This window comes from Rhinoraja longicauda, chromosome 6 (genome assembly GCF_053455715.1).
Source record: "Rhinoraja longicauda isolate Sanriku21f chromosome 6, sRhiLon1.1, whole genome shotgun sequence".
NCBI classification, from domain to species: domain Eukaryota; kingdom Metazoa; phylum Chordata; class Chondrichthyes; order Rajiformes; family Arhynchobatidae; genus Rhinoraja; species Rhinoraja longicauda.
In genome coordinates, this window is record NC_135958.1 from 71,910,897 (window position 1) to 71,928,164 (window position 17,268).

Consider the following 17,268-nt stretch of genomic DNA (forward strand, 5'->3'; position numbering starts at 1 on the left):
TAAAAGACAAAGCTGCTCAGTACTTTAATATCTTAATAGCAGTGGAGGAGCCAGCGCTGCCCTCGCAGCTGCGGCTTGCCTGCAGTCCGTTTGTCTTTTGTGTTTTTTGTTGTTTTTGTCTTAATTGTAGTTTAAATATGGTGTAGTGTTTGCGGTTGTGTGTTATGTGGGGGGGGGGGGGGGGGTGGGAACTGTAAAAGTGTCTCTTTCGAACGGAGACCCGACCTTTGTTTTCTGTGTCGTGTCTCCGTTCCCGCTGCAGCCTACCACCGGCCATGCACCTGGAGCTGGCGGCCTCCGGCTGGGACCACCTGGGCTCTGGTTCGCAGAGCCCGCGGCCCGGACTCACCACCTGCGGCGCTGGCTGCCTTCGGATGCTGCGGGAGCGGCTGCGACCCGTCTCCGGAGGCTTCGGCGCGGGCCGCCTGGACGCCGGAGGCCCGCAGGCCCCTGGGTGGGGACCGACATCGGGAGCTCCGGCAGCGACAGCGTCTTCGCCCGCCCCGAATCGCGGGGCTTGGGTCGGCCCGCCGCGGACCTTTCACCGTCCGGCGCGGCGCTTCAATGTCGGGAGCCCCGACCGCCCCGATGTGGCAACTCCAACAGCCTGACCGCGGGAGAAGATGGCAGGGGAAGAGAAAAATACATTTTGGCCTTCCATCACAGTGAGGAGGTGACTGGAGGAGACTCACTGTGATGGATGTTTCTTTTGTTTGGTGTTGGTTTATGATTGTATGTGTATTGCATATTTTTATTGCTTATTTTTACTGGTCTTATTGTTGAACTGCGGGTAATTTTTCATTTCACTGCACATTACGTGTATGTGACAAATAAATTGACTATTGACTATTGACTATTGATGACTCTGTCACGATAACACATTTGTTCAATGATCTGCAGGTACATTTTTGGGGTCAAAGTATATAGAGTGGCCCAGATCATTAGGCTCAGAAAAATCCTTCCTTAGTGAGTCCTGACCCAAAAAGTCTCCAGCCGTTCCCTCCACAGACGCTTAAGAAGGAACTGCAGATGCTGGTTTACACCAAAGATAGACACACAATTTTTGGGGTAACTTAGCGGGTCTGGCTTCGGAAGGGTCAGGGTCTGGAGAAAAGGAATTGTTGACGAAAGGTTTGAAAAGACAAATCAAAGCCAGGTAGATGATCAAGGAAAGTTGAATCCCACAATGGTCCATTGTTGGATGTGCAGAAGGTGACAACAAACAGATACCGGAACAGTATCTTCCCAGCTCTTATCAGTTCAGTTTAGTTTATTGTTAGTTTATTGTCACGTGCACCGAGTTACAGTGAAAAGCTTTTGTCGTGTGCAAACCGGTCAGCAGAAAGACAATACATGATTACAACCGATCCATTCACAGTGTATAGATACATGATAAGGGAATAACGTTTAGTACGAGGTAAAGCCAGCAAAGTCCGATCAAGGATAGTCTGAGGGTTATCAAAGGTAGTCATCAAAGTGGCTCAGCACTGCTCTGCACTACCCATCAGCAACTGAACCATCTTACCAACAACCAGAGAGCAGTCCTGAACTACTCCCAACCTCATGGAAGACCCTCGGACTATCTTTGATCAGACTTGACTAGCTTATCTTGCAATAAACGTTATTCACATTATTCCCTTAATCCTGTGTCTGTATACTGTGGATGGCTTGATCGTAAACATGTATTGTCTTTCTGCTGACTGGTTAGCACGCACCAAAAGCTTTTCACTGTACCTCAGTACACCTGACAATAAACGAAACTCAAACAAAACCTGTAGTCACACTATTTATATCCACATGCAAAGATTTAATGTTTCTGCATTCTCCACTATTATTCGCCAGTCTTAAACCCAGCAAACCTCCTAATTAAGCTTGAGGCCTGCATTAGCTTCATGTCACGAATACACTGCAGAAGTGGATTTCAGTTCAGAATAGGAAATTGGCATTTCTCTGATGGTGGTGACTTAGCATTATTGAAAGATAATGCACTTTGATCCCTCTGCTAAGTGAAGTGTGTCCTTGCTACTTTGTTTATCTTGGCTCCAAATAATTTTATTCGCTTCAATTAAGTCTCCTTTTGTTTGATTGATTGTAAGATAGAGCATGGAAACATGCCCTTCGGCCCATCGAGTTCACGTTGACCGATCATCCGTCCGCGCCAGTTCTATGTTATCCCACTTCCGCACCCACTCCCGACACACCAGGAGCAATTAATAGAGGCCAATTAACCGACAAATGGGATGTGGATGGAAACCGGAGCACCTGGAGGAAACTCATGTAGTCACGGGGAGAACGTGCAAACTCCACACAGATAGCGTCCGACCGAGGTCAGGATCGAACCCGTGTCTCTGGTGCTGCGAGGTGGCGCCTCTATTCCATTGTGCCATTGTGCCGTACTATACAGTACTGTGCTGAATTGTCTCATGACTATGAATCTATAAGTAAAGTTCAGGTTTTGAAGTATATTAATGTTCCTTTATAATGACTGATTCCACATCCTGGAATCCTCGAGATGCAGTGTTACTGTGGGAGTAAGTTCTCTGCAGTCGTTCAAGAAATCAACCAGCATCTCTCGGGCGATTGAGAATGACAGTAAATGATGTGCAAGGCCCGAGAAAGTAATAAAGAAAGAAAGAAAATATTGCCCCAAAGGTAAACTTCCAATCAATTCCTACTTGCACTGAATGAAGCATATTATCACCATGCATATGGTATCGCAGGTCTCACTGCCATTCTGACAACTGGTAATTTGAGTTCTCAGCGCACGGACTATAATGCCTCTGTGGCTGGAACCCTGGGGTGCGAGCTTCCTTGCTTTATTTCTGGTTTAGTAAACCTGTCATATTCACTCGGTATTATATTGTTCCTCCACTGTATTTTGCCAGCGTTTCTTTATTGATCGTCCTGCTGTGCCCTTCCAGCGGTTTGCACACACTCACCTTCCCGTCTTATCAGTTACGCCTGGGTGGTCACTTGCTTGAACTCGAGAGCCGTGATTGACTGTCAAACTGGCAGAGGAGAAATGGGGGGTGGGGGGGGGGGGGGGGGGAGTATGAGAATTAAAGGGAATTGGACAAAAAACAGTCGGAATAGAAATTGCTAAATGTCCTTTCTAAGATGATGGTCACAAAGTGCTGGAGTAACTTAGCAGGTCAGGCAACATCCATGGAGAACATGGATAGGTGACCTGGCGGGTCGAGATCCTTCTTGTTTCTACGTCTAAATAAATATATTTTGGTGTTCATATCAAGGCCAGAATTTTTATTATTTTTCACCCACTTATCTGTTTGACTTTTGAGTGTTTTTAGCATTAGTCCAGTGGAGTGTCAACCAATTTTACGTGCTGGTGAAAGAAGATGGAGGGTAGTTATTCAAAAGACCTAACTTAATGAACACGTAGTGCTGGAGAGACTCAGTCGGCCAGGCAGCATCTCTGGAAGACATGGATAGGTGACGTTTTGGGTCAGGACCCTTCTGCAGACGGATCCATGACTGATCACCGCGCTTCACTGTCTGAAGAAGGGTCCCGACCCAAAATGTCACTTATCCATGTCTTAAATAGATGCTGAGAGATGCTGCTTGACCTGCTAAGTTGTTCCAATACTTTGTATTTTTATTTTTGTAAAGCAGCATCAGCACTTTGTATTGCCCAGGCCTAACTTCACCTTTTCTTCAATGGCATTTGCCTTCATTCTGTTGTAAGTTGCCAGTGCCATCTGTGGAAGATTATTTTCCTTGTGCACCAATGTTGGTGAGTCTGAAGGACTGACTGATCACAATTAAACTTTGGACGAAGACATGGCGAGAATTTCCTGTCTTGCCTGATTCATGGACCACCAATATTTAATAGTTGCTTGTACTTTGGGTCGTTTTATGACTATTGAGAATAAAAGGCTGGATGAAGAAAACATGAAGAAAACATGCCCAGGACCAACCTGGTCCGGTCGGCACGGTGATGCAGCGGTAGCATTGCTGCCTTAAAATGCCAGAGATCCGGGTTCGATCCTGACTACGGGTGTGGTCTGTACAGAGTTTGTACGTTCTCCCCGTGACCGCGTGGGTTTTCTCCAGGTGCTCTGATTTCCACCCACATTCGAAAGACGTGCAGGTTTGTAGGTTAATTGGCTTCTGCAAAAATTGTAAATTGTCCCTAGTGTGCAGCATAGTGCTAGTGTATGGGGATCGCTGGTCTGTGTGGACTCAGTGCGCCAAAGGGCCTGCTTCCAGGCTCTACCTCTGAACTAAACTAAAAGAACTGTTGAATGTTGTTTAAGTGGTGGCTGATTGCAGGTGCACCTAGTCTGTGTAACAGAAGTTTCCAGGTATTTTTAAAGCAAATGACTTGTGAATTGAACAGGTGCAATAAAATGAGGTTCTTTAGGAATTGCATGTTGAATCTGAAGCATCTGTGGAAACCTCAGGATATGCAGATATAGACACAAAATGTTGGTGTAACTCAGCGGAACAGGCAGCATCTCTGGATGGAAGGAATGGATGACATTTCGGGTCGAGACCCTTCTTCAAACTAGAGTCTTCAGCCTTCAGACTCCAGATTGAAGAGGGGTCTTAACCCAAATCGTCACCCATTCCTTCTATTCAGAGATGCTGCCTGTCCCGCTGAGTTACTCCAGCATTTTGTGTCTATTTTCGATGTAAACCAGCAGCTGCAGTTATTTCTTACGGGTATGCAGACTTCCTGTGCAGTATTGGAAGTGTCTTCTTAAAATGAGACGTTTACCTGTACCACTGTGTACATTTTTTTTTTGTGTGGATATAAAATATTTTATGATTCCATTTGAGAAAGCAAGTTCTTTGCCTCAATCCACCCCACCCAAGCAGATTTACTGATTCAACAACAATCTGCTGGAGGAAGTCAGCAGGTTGAGCAGCATCTGTTGGAGGGAATGGAGTTGTAACCTTGTGACAGGATTAAGACTGATGCACTGTTTCGATCTGGAAAATCAATTCCCTTCCCTCCACAGGATGTTACTCGACCCACCAAATTCCTCAGGCAGATTGTTTGTTGCTTCAGATTCTAGCATCTACAATCGCTTGGGCCTCCAGGAGTATTGATTGTCCATTTATTGCTTTGTGTAGGTTGCCACCTGTGCTTTTCTTCAGAACACTTTGTCGACTGTAACACATGAAGGATATTCTGATGAAAGTTATACAAAGGCAATGTAGTTTGTCCTTTTTCAAAATTTCCCATAAATTTCAAGGCATCTTGACGTTAGCATCGAGGAACAATATCGTTTAAAATAATCGTTTTTTTTAAATGGCTGAGTTCAGTATGAATTGGATGCTTAATATTCTGGTGATGAGAGCAAAAAGTTTCAAAGTGGTTGCCATTCTTGTACCTGCATCGACTGCTTCCTCTGGCAGCTCGCTCCATAAACCCGACAAGGACAAGGAACTGCAGATGCTGGTTACAAATAATAAAAGGCACAAAGTGCTGGAGTAACTCAGGGGGATAGGCAGCCTCTCTGGACATCATGGACAGGGACGATTGGGGTTGGGTCTCCTCTTCCGTCTGACCCGAAACGTCGCCTATCCATGTTCTCCAGAGATGCTGCTTATCCGGCTGAGTTACTCCAGCACTTTGTGTCTTTTTTTTTTGTTGACATCGTTGATGGTTTGACATATTGTGCTCAACATTAGTGTTTTGTTTTTTTTGGTGCTGATAATGACTGTAAAAAAATCAGCTCACTGCCATTGTTCAGGAGGAAATTTGCTGCTGAATTGTTTGCCGAGTCCCTGCTGCTCCTGGTCCGATTACATTTCTATTGGTGTGGTGTTTTTTTTTCAGATCTTCTTTAAAGACAAATGGATCCCACTGTGTTCCTAACGTCTTCTGAGGACAGTATATTTAAGTTCAGACCAGTGGCATGGCAACAGACAGGGAGAGATGGAAAAATGATACCCGATTTTCTGAAATTCAGTGAGGACAATAGTAATAAAAGTGATGCACAGGGGACCTGGTGACTTATAGGTGTCATTATGTGGCAATGAACGAATAAAAAATGTGATGCTGGCTGTAATGAGTGTGCGGTCAGTGCTTGAAGGAGCTGCTAATTATCTCAGTCCATCAGAATTGCAGCATGTTAGGTCTTTTTCAATCAGTGCATTTAGCTCCCATTAATTGAATGATCAATTGAATGTCATATTTCAGCCCATTCAGTCGCCAGGTGTTATTCGGTTAATCGAAATGTTCAGTGCCCCAACAAATTCCTCATGCCCAGAGGAAAATAAGAGCATCCTTGCCAAATCGTTCTGCAAAAAATGTATGATTTTCATAAAAAGGCATTCTATGCCTGAGCTGTAGGGAGTTGGTGCAAGAAAAGTCCCATCCTGGGGAGAACATACAAACTCCGCACAGACAACACCCGTGGTCAGGATCAAACCCGGGTCTCTGGCGCTGTCAGACAGCAACTCACCGTGCCGCCATGCATCCTTTTGTTGCAATTTTTTGTTCTGACCATCGCTTGTACCTCGATCCTCCAACACCAGGGATTCACGGCCATTGCCTCTACATGTTTCCAGAATCTTATTGCTTATCTTGTGCTTCATTGACCAGGTTACATGGTATTGACGATGTTGCACAACTGGAGCACTTTTCTGCTTCATTGTAACTTCCATGAATCGATAATGCATCGATTTGGAATGGTGGGCAAACACCATGTTTACGTTATTAACTGTTGCTCTTCTATTTCTGAACAAAGTCAGTTGGATCTACTATTTGTTCTCAATCTCTCACGTATGAACATAAGAAAATAGAAGCAGGAGTAGGCCAATCTGTCCCTCAAGCCTGTCCCACCTTTCACAATGACAATGACGGCTTTGCCTTAGGCCTCAGCCCTTCCTGTAGTACCAGTTCCACACATCCTTAGAGGACACAAAGTGCTGGATTAACTCAGCAGGTCAGTCAGCATCTCTGGAGAACATGGATAGGTGTCACCGAAGACAGACACAAAGTGCCGGAGTATCTCGGTGGGACAGGTAGCATCTCTGGAGAGAAGGAACGAGTGACGTTTCGGGTCGAGACTCTTCTTCTGAAGAAGGGTCTCGACCCGAAACATCATCTATCCATGTTCTCCAGAGATGCTGCCTGGACCAGCTGGACGCTTTTATATATAAAACAATAGTCCAACGCTTTGTCCAGCTTTACTTTCCCCCCCCTCCCCCGTACAATTAGTCTGAAGAAAGGTCTCGACCCGAAACTTCACCTGTCCATGTTCTCCAGAGATGCTGCCTGGACCAGCTGAGTTACTCCAGCACTTTGTGTCCGTTTACCTGCAATGTTTTGCTGTTCAGTTGGGTCGGGCTTGAACACTGATCAGCCACAATGGACAAAGTAGAGTTCGGCTTAATGCACCCACACAAACCAATCCACTTAAAACGTGTCCTTTTGAATTTGGTTCAGTTGGCCACTTTGGAATTGCATCTTTTCCCCTCGGAACACAAGACTTTCTATTTAATTGTTTGCCTAATGGGAGCCCATCTTAAATTTTATTCCATTACATTTCCTCCATTAGCACCGTTTTTGTTCGTGAAAATGTCATCCATTTACTGTAGTGCTTTGGGAGATTCTGAGGTAAAGCGTTCTTTTAAAGTTACAGCTGTGGTGCACTTGTATTGGTCGTTGGCAAAAGCCATTACACGAGAACCTTTATCTTTATCAGAGCAGGTGGAAAATGGACAGAATGCTTGATCACGTGCCTTTTTTTTGTCTGAAAACATGTTTGTGAGCTGAAGGTTGTGATGTTTTCGCGAGTCCTGGAAAAGATTACTTTAAATTCAGAATGTCAGACTATTTAAGATGGTGAAAAGAAGTGAACAAAAATCATGTCTCGAAACGTATTTCAGCTTTCTTATTGATAATCATTTATCCTTTCAGACAAAGTGGACAATGGAGAAGTCCATCAGAGAAAGAGAGCGCCGCAGTCTGACAACTCCGAGAGCCTGATGCCGTTCAGTCAGTCGAGATCTGAGCAACAACAAAGCAGCTGGAAGCGCATTGTATTACTCATTCTTGCCATCACCATACACAATATCCCAGGTAAGATGGGGCTCTTTGAGAATAAATGTGGAGGAAGGAACTGCAGATGCTGCTTTGACAGTGTTAGAATATTCATTGGAAACATACACACAATGCAGAGACGCAGAGAAATAGGTTTGGGCAGCGTGGAGTAATCAAACAAGAAGGCTTGATGATTGGGGTGAACTGCAGATGCTGGTTTAAACCGAGGATAGACACAAGCAGCTGGAGAACTCATCCACTGGGTCGGACAGCATCTCTGGAGAAAAGGAACAGCTGACGTTTCAGGTCGAATAGAAAAAGGGTCTCAACCCGAAATGTCACCTGTTCCTTTTCTCCAGAGATGATGTCTGACCCGCTGAGTTACTCCAGCTTTTTGTGTCTATCTTCTCCTTGAGAATAAATCAGACCTAGATCTACTAAAAAGTGTCGTTTAGAGATACAGTTCGGAAACAGGCCCTTCGGTCCACCGAGTCCGTGCTTACCATCAATCCCCGCTCACTCACACTATCCTACACACACTGGAGGCAATTTACAATTATATTGCAAGTCAAACTGAAAAAGCTCTGCATAGAAAAAACCCCAAAAGTACTGGGGTAACGTAGTGGGTCAGGGAGCATCTCCGGTGGGCATGGATACTCATGTTCTCCAGAGTTGCTGCCTGCCCCATTGACTTACTCTAGCACATTGGGGTTTTTTTGTAAATCAATATCTGCAGTTCCTTCTGTCTCCAAGCTGTGTACAGAGTGATCATAAAGCAGAGAAGCATGAATATTATAACACTAAATAATTTGTTGGAGGATATGTTATTGTGATGTTGAATGCTGGAAGGTGTCAAGCCTTATAGGTTGGTAAATCCATCTGGGTTGCAGATCGCATTGATAGTAACATGCACATGACTATCTTCCAAATCTCTGAAACCATATCCTGCAAAAAAATCCAGAAACAGCTAATACTGGAAATACTCTGCAGGTCAGACTACACGTGTAGAAAGCGAAAAAGTTAACATTTCAGGTCCAGACCACATTTATTTTAGTTTATCATTGTCACGTGTACCAAGCAAGGTACAGTTAAAGGCTGTGCATGATTACAGTCAGGTTGTTCATAGTGCACGGATACAGGGAATAAAGTTGAATGGATGATATAGTCCAGTAAAGTTCAATTAGATTAAGAAGAGCAGAGTTAGTGTAAGAAATTAGCATTCTCTGCGTATCTCTCTGCAATTGGATCCTCGATTTCCTCATCAACAGACCACAGTCTGTTCGAATTGGCAAAATCACTTCCTCCTCGATAGCACCTCAAGACTGTCTACTCACTCTATACTCATGACTGTATAGCCGGACACAGTGCGAACTCCATCTTCAAGTTCACCGACGACACCACCATTGTCGGACGAATTACAGATGATGATGAGTGAGAGGATTGAAGTGAGATCGATCGACTAGCCAAATGGTGCCAGCACAACAACCTGGCTCTCAATGTCATTGAGACCAAGGAACTGATTGTGGACTCTGGAAGAGGAAGGATGAGGACCCATAAACCTGCCTATATCGACGGGACAATGGTGGAGAGAGTCTAAAGCTTCAAATTCCTGGGCGTGCATATTTCTGAAGATCTTTCCTGGACCCAGCACACTGATGAAATTATTAAAGAAAGCACATCAACGCCTCTACTTCCTGAGAAGATTATGGAGATTCAGTATGACAGAGAGGATTCTCTTGAACTTCTGCAGGTGTACAGTTGAGAACATATTGACTGGTTGCATCACGGCCTGGTTCAGCAACTTGAATGCCCAGGAGTGAAGAAGACTGCAAAAAGTTGTGAACACTGCCATCAGCGGTTCTGACCTCCCCACCATCGAAGGGATTTATTTACCAGAGTCACTGCCTCAAAAAGGCAGCCAGCATCATCAGTGACCCACACCATCCTGGCCACACACTCATTTCACCCCTGCCATTGGGAAGACGGTACAGGAGCTTGAAAATTGTAACGTCCAGGTTCAGGAATAGCTTCTTCCCTACAGCCATTAGGCAATTAAGCACTACAACCTCAAATAAGCTCTGAACTACATGGACTATTGTCGTGTAGGAGAGAACTGCAGATGCTGGTTTAAATCGAAGGTAGGCACAGAATTCTGGAGTAACTCAGCGGTTCAGGCAGCATCTCTGGAGAGAAGGAATGGGTGATGTTCCGGGTCGAGACCCTTCTTCAGACAGTCTAAAGAAGGGTCTCAACCCGAAATGTCACCCATTCTTTCTCTCCAGAGATGCTGCCTGTCTCGCTGACTTACTCCGGCATTTTGTCTCTACCTTAGACTATTATTGTTATTACTGCACTATTGTTGTTTGTTTTTTATGTGCGTGTGTGTGTATATACGCACACTAAACTTTTTTTTTCTCATTTATTATTATCTTGTTTACAGTGTGTACTATGTTTACATATTCTATTGTGCTGCTGCAAGTAAGAATTTCATTGTTCTATCTGGGACATCTATATACTAAAACTCTTGTTTGTTTGTTTGTTTGTTCCTGAACTACAGCCAAAACGGTACACGATAGCGCGACAATTTTAGGCCCACCTTACTCACCGTCATCCCTTTGGTGCTAATGGAAGAAGTTTCATTGAAATCGGTGTTATATTTTTAAAGTTATTCACATTTTAAAGTTTAAATCTATCTCCTCGGGGTGGAGGGAGGGGGGAGAGGGGAGAGGGAGGGAGGAGGCAGGAGGGAGGATAAGGGGGATTGAGGGGGATGGAGTGGGGGAGGGGAAGGGGGAGGGAGGGGTGGGAGGGAGGGGGGAGGAGAGGGTGCTGCACCAATGCAGGAGAGGTTTGGGCCCAACGGGTCCACTTGGTCTAGTATGACAATTTAAAACACTCTTGACTCTCTTGAAATGCTGCTGTTGAAGTCGATTTTAAAAGGTGGAGCGAATATAATGAATGATAGTAGATCCCCTTCTTTTTCCTAATCAGATGTGCAGCACTTTGGTCAACGTGGGTTGTTTTTAAATGTGCTATACAAATAAAATTGACTTGACTTGACTTGACTTGTCCCAGCACACACTCACCTGGTTTCGGCGCCATCTTGTGTGGGCCATTCATCAGAATAAGGCTCTGATGCAGAGTTCTGACCTGATGCATTAAATGCCTCTCTTTCCACAGATGCTGCCTGTCCTGCTGAGTGTTTGCAGCATTTTCTGTTTATTTTCTGAATCTATTTTGTTCACCTTGTTACAAAAACTGCAAATTAAATAGGGCTGTATTTCAGTGAAGAAGGAAGGCAAATCTTCTAAAAAAAACTGAATACGTAAACATCGTACACTGTTAAACATAGTACACTGTAAACAACATAATAAATGAGAAAAAAAAAGATTTCTACAGGTAAGTACAGCATAGGGAATGTTTGCTTTTTTTCTCTGCAACAGCTATTCTCAGATGCCGACTGTGCACAAAACTGGATGGTTATAAATGGATTGTTAGCTGCTGTTACCTGTCTATCAGCTGCTGTAATATATTTTGTAAAATAATTTTTTTTTTAATATATGAGAGCATTCAATTCAAAAGAGCAATAAAACAAAACCAGGAAGCAGAAAGCTGGTGTAAAGCTTGCCGAATGCAAACAACATCAGCATTGCCTTATTGCTTGCAACCTTCAGAAGATATTTTGTGATGAGCCCGTTGACACAGTTCAACCAGGGTGCTTTTGACAGGGAAATGCCAAGGTGTCAAATGTTGAACGCATGAGTGGATGATTTGTGTAGGAAGGAACTGCAGATGCTGGTTTAAACCGAAGAAAGGCACAAAAAGCTGGAGTGACTCAGTGGGACAGGCAGCATCTCTGGAGAGAAGGGATGGGTGACGTTTCGGGTCGAGAGCCTTCTTCAGACTAGTTTGGGAAAAGGGATACGGGAAGATAACTTGCGAAGGAAGGAACTGCGGATGCTGCTGGTTTAAACCAAAGATAGACACAAAAGGCTGGAGCTGACCTGCCGAGTTTCTCCAGCTTTTTGTGTCTACCTTGAGAAGATAACTTCCTGCTGTGAGCTGTCCTCCAGATTACACGAGCGAGCTGCAGATGGGTGTCTTAGTCGAATGCTTTGAAGCTTTCTGCTGTTCCTAACCTCGGCCTTGTGTGGCTATATCCACTCAGCTAGACACTCGCAGTGCACTCAAGCATTGATTTAGCCATCCAGGGTTGCTGCAGTACCATCCATCTCCCACTAACTAACAAGTAGACCAGCTTTCTTGCGACTCAAAGCAGATGGAAGGTTCCAGCAAATACTTTACGAACATGTACTCTTGCGTTGTAATTTTACAAAACATTGTCTTGCTTTGAAAAGAGATGTAATGACAAAGGACAAAACATTGTTCATCTCAAGGTTTTTTTGGTATCAGGAATGATTTATTCCAAGTTCTTAATGCAAAGAGGGGTGAATCTGAACTGACGCACTTACGCCGACAGAATAGAAAGGTGTCACGTTGAAAACACGGAGATGAAAGCAAATTTAGTTGTGTGGAACACTTTAACTCCCCCCTCCCATTCCCACACTGACCATTCTGTCCTGGGCCTTCTCCACCCTCAGAGTGAGGCCAAACGCAAATTGGGGGAACAGCACCTCATATTTCGCTTGGGCAGCTTACAACCCAGCGGTATGAATATTGATATCTTTAACTTCAAGTAACCTTCGCATTCCCTCTCTCTCCGACACTCCAACACCCCAGTCGTCCTACTAGTTTCACTGTCTTCCGGCTGAGTTTAACTGTTTGATTACTCTTAATCACCTTTCCCACATCCAACAATGGACCATTGTGGGCTCCACCTTTCCTTGATCATTGTTGCTGGCTTTTTTTGCATATCTTTCATTAATTTGTTCTCTGTACATTTTCATATCTCTCAGTTCCCTCTCCCCTGACTCTCAGTGTGAAGAAGGGTCTCGACCCGATACGTCACCTATTTCTTTTCTCCAGATATGCTGCCTGACCCGCTGAGTTACGCCAGGTTTTGTGTCTATCTTAGCTGTGTGGATAAGGCAGGGTAAATCCCTGCATTAGTAACTGATTGCAAACAAATTTGTTGCAGAGGCTTACGCTGGCTGCACAGGAATAAAATGGTGAGAAAGCTTGGGTTTAACAAGTGAAGCTCTGACCTGATATTGTACCTGATTTTGTATTGCTATTTCTGAAACCTGTTACTTAGATGTTTACATTTCCATTTCATTACTTTTCCATGCATCTGGCATCTTAACTCCTTTAAATTTATTCCCATTTGCACTCGGTATCTGCATGTCACGCAAAAGCAATCAGTAATTCATCAGCCAAAACGAGAATTCTTTATTCTAAAAAGGAAATAAATTCTCAGGTTAAGGTAATGTTTACACGTGTTAAAAAAACAAAAGGCATTTTTATTTTTCCTTCTTTGATTTGACACGCTGATTGCGTCAGTATGAGCTTCACGCTAACTTCGTGCAATACAAACGTATCTTCCATTTTGCTGTGGTATTATGTTTAGTTTAGTTTAGAGATACTGTGCGGAAACAGGCTCTTCGGCCTACCGAGTCCACGCCGACCAGCGATCCCCGCACATTAACACTTTCCTACACACACTAAGGACAATTTACAATTATACCAAGCCAATTAACCTGCAAACCTGTATGACTTTCGAGCGTGGGACACCGTGACACTCCATGTTAATAAAAACAAAAACGTTTTTATTTTTCCTTTTCTTTAATTTGACTGTGTCAGTGTAAGCTTCACACTGACTTCATGCCACACAAATATATCTTTCATTTTGCTGCGGTATCATTTCTATATGATATAATATCAGATTATAACAGAACGCATCATATTTACCCAAATCATATCCCGTTTGAAAAGAGTTTCCCTTACAATGCCAATAATTCTGTTGTATTTTTGTTGTTCTGCTTACTGCTGTGTGTGTCACAGTTCCAGGCAGTTGGATATATAAAGATGTTACCATGACTGGTGCCATGTTCTTTCACAGTTGTGATCACACTGCGAGGAATGATGAGTTCCTGCAGTGTAGTTTTGTTGATTTAAATCCCGTACATTTCAATTCTTGAAATCCCGTAAATTTCAATTCTTGAAAGTAACCCCCGCCTAGTCGCTCCAGTCTTTCAACATATGACAGTCCCGCCATTCCGGGAATTAACCGACGCTGCACGCCCTCAATAGCAAGAATATCCTTCCTCAAATTTGGAGACCAAAACTGCACACAGTACTCCAGGTGCGGTCTCACGAGGGCCCTGTACAACTGCAGAAGGACCTCTTTGCTCCTATACTCATCTCCTCTGGTTATGACCACTCCCACAGCCAACAATAGACCATTGTGCGCTCCACCTTTCCTTGATTATCGGTGCCGGCTCTGATTTATTCGGAACCTTTTTTTCTTACCCGTAGTATCCCTCTCCCCTGACTCTCAGTCTGAAGAAGGGTCTTGACCTGAAACGTCACGTCACCCATTCCTTCTCTTCAGAGACGCTGCCTGACCCGCTGAGGTCCAGCAGTTTGTGTCTCTCTTCGCTGTGAACCAGCATCTGAAGTTTCTTCCTGCTCATTTCGTTTCTAGCTTAGTTTATTTTATTATTATTGTCATGATTATTATTATTATTGGGAGGACTACACAGAGTGACTACGGCCTGCTTGGAGTCAGTGGACCAGGACCAATGTTCAAGGACTCGGAATGATGAGTTCCTGCAGTGTATTTTTACTTCCCGTATATTTCAATTTCTCCAAACTTTGCGTGGAAACCAGGGTCATTACCTTTGTTACACGGTTTGAAGAATTAATGATTTTTTTTTTCACTTTGGAAATGGCTAAAAGGAATGTTTTTTATAACTCAGTTGAGGCTTGGTGGAATTGTTTAGTGTTATTTGAGGCCATCATAGCATCATATAGAACTTGGATTGCTCACAACCCTATGGAATGAACAGTGAATTCTCCAATTTTAGGTAACCCCTACAGCACTCCTCCCCCCATTCTCCTCTTTCTACCCCTCCCCTGCCCTCCAGCCCCACCCCATTTTCCCCCACCCCTGTGCTTCACACCTATTTCTCCCCTCCCCTCCACCTACGTTCCTTCCTCGGGCTTCATAATTCGCTGCTCTTCAATCCTTTTGTCTCACATCTTTGGTTTTAATCGCTGGCCTTTTGTGCCAACCATCTATCTGTCAACGTCCACCTTGTCTTTCTCTACCTAGCACCTGCAGAGGAAGGAACTGCAGATGCTGGTTTGCACCAAAGACGGACACAAAATGCTGGACTAACTCAGCGGGTCAGGCAGCATCCCTGGAGAAAAGGAATAGGTGACACTTTGGGCTGAAACCCTTCGTCAGACTGAGAGTCGGGGGAAGGGAAACTAGATGTATGAAAAGGAACATAGAACAAATCATTTTCATATCTCTAGTTTCCTTCTCCCCTGACTCAGTATGAAGAAGGATTTCGACCCGACACGTCACCTATTCATTTTCCCCAGAGATACTGCCTGACCCGTTGAGTTACTCCAGCATTTTGTGTCTGTCTACCGCTCACCTGCCACAGTTGCCCTGCCTTTTCTCTTTCCCAGCTGTCATCCCCCCACCTGAAGAAAAACGTTTTTCAGTCAGAGAGTTGTGAACCTGTGGAATTCTCTGCCTCAGAAGGCAGTGGAGGCCAATTCTCTGAATGCATTCAAGAGAGAGCTAGATAGAGCTCTTAAGGATAGCGGAGTCAGGGGGTAGGGGGAGAAGGCAGGAACGGGGTACTGATTGAGAATGATCAGCCACGATCACATTGAATGGCGGTGCTGGCTCGAAGGGCCGAATGGCCTACTCCTGCACCTATTGTCTATTGTCTATTGTCTCTGATTGCACTGGATACAACATCCCGACTGAAGTACTAAGAACTTGTGCACCAGAATTAGCCACACCTCGTTTGTTTTATTGTGCGTGCGCGTGTATATATAGCCATATGTGTGTATTTGTGAGCATGTGTATGTATACACACTGAACTTTTTTTTCTCTCTCGTTTATTATATTGTTTACAGTGTACTATATTTATATATTCTGTCGTGCTGCAGCAAGCAAGAGTTGCATTGTTCTATCTGGGCCACATGACAATAAAACACTCTAGACTTGACCTCTACCCAGCACGTTCCATAACGTTGAGCCGCAGTGTGGAAAACTGTTCATGTAAAGGGCTTGTGGGCAGAGCTTTTGTTGCGTGCTATTCAGTCAGCGAAAAGACAGTGCATGATCTTGCACACCAACGAGGAAATGGGGACCTAATAAAGTGATCTCATGGAAATCCATTTGCTGAGCGGCCAAAGCATGAAAGACCAACCCAGATGATGACCTTCTCTGCTGCCTTCTTTTCTGCACCCAATTAAGAGAGTTACTTCTCTGATATTGGTAGTTGAGGCAGGTACTATCGCAACGTTTACGAAACAGTTAGACAGTTACATCGATTGGACAGGTTTGGAGGGGTATGGACCAAATGCAGGCAGCTGGGACAAGTGTAGCTGGGACATGGTGGCTGGTGTGGGCAAGTTGGGCCCAAGGGCCTGCTTCCACGCTGCATCACTGTGACTCTATGACTCTATGGCTAATCTAGCACTGTAATGAAACTCTGATGATTCGTTCATCATCATGGAAAGAGTCGTTAGATCAGACTGTTCTTAGATTTCCCCACATTGTTTAGTGCCAGTTGTGCTCTCTGCTCACTAAGCCTGCATCGAAATATGTTCAGCTAAACTTCAGTGACAACGGGGATTCATTGGATGTGTTCTAAACATCTGCTGACACAACCAGTGGAATAACTGATATCGTTTCTTCCGGCTGAACATTTTTAACTTGCAAACTCCATCTGGTACATTAATTGCACCTCTTGCACTTGCAGGAACAATTAAATGCCGTCATTTATTCCTTTGACACCACTTGCAGAATCAGCTCCCGAAATGTTCGGTGGAACAATTTAATCTGCTAGCTTTTCAAGGGCTTTGAGAAAGATTGGACCGACTGATGGTAAACAGCACCCTAAACTCAGGACGTGCATTGCTGTCTGATTTCGCTATGTTGTAGCGCAAAGTAGCATTACTTCAGTTGAACTAGCTTACATATAAATTGAAAATGGCTGCAGTTAGTGAGCAGAAAGCACAATGTTGATACGTGGAACGAGCCTGCCAGCAGTCTATTTATGTAAATGTCTTCTTAATCAGTTCCAGGGTCAAAAATGCCTGAA

At 44.2% G+C, this 17,268-nt stretch overlaps 1 protein-coding gene across 3 annotated transcripts in view; it reads left to right on the forward strand.

The window, feature by feature from the left end:
* Positions 1 to 17,268, forward strand: part of slc39a11 (solute carrier family 39, member 11) — a 588,303-nt gene that overhangs the window by 318,699 nt on the left and 252,336 nt on the right. For all 3 annotated transcript variants that reach the window (XM_078401340.1, XM_078401337.1, XM_078401338.1), the window contains exon 5: positions 7,895 to 8,056. In XM_078401340.1, coding sequence (XP_078257466.1) covers positions 7,895 to 8,056 — 162 coding nt within the window. The remainder of the gene's footprint in view (positions 1 to 7,894; positions 8,057 to 17,268) is intronic.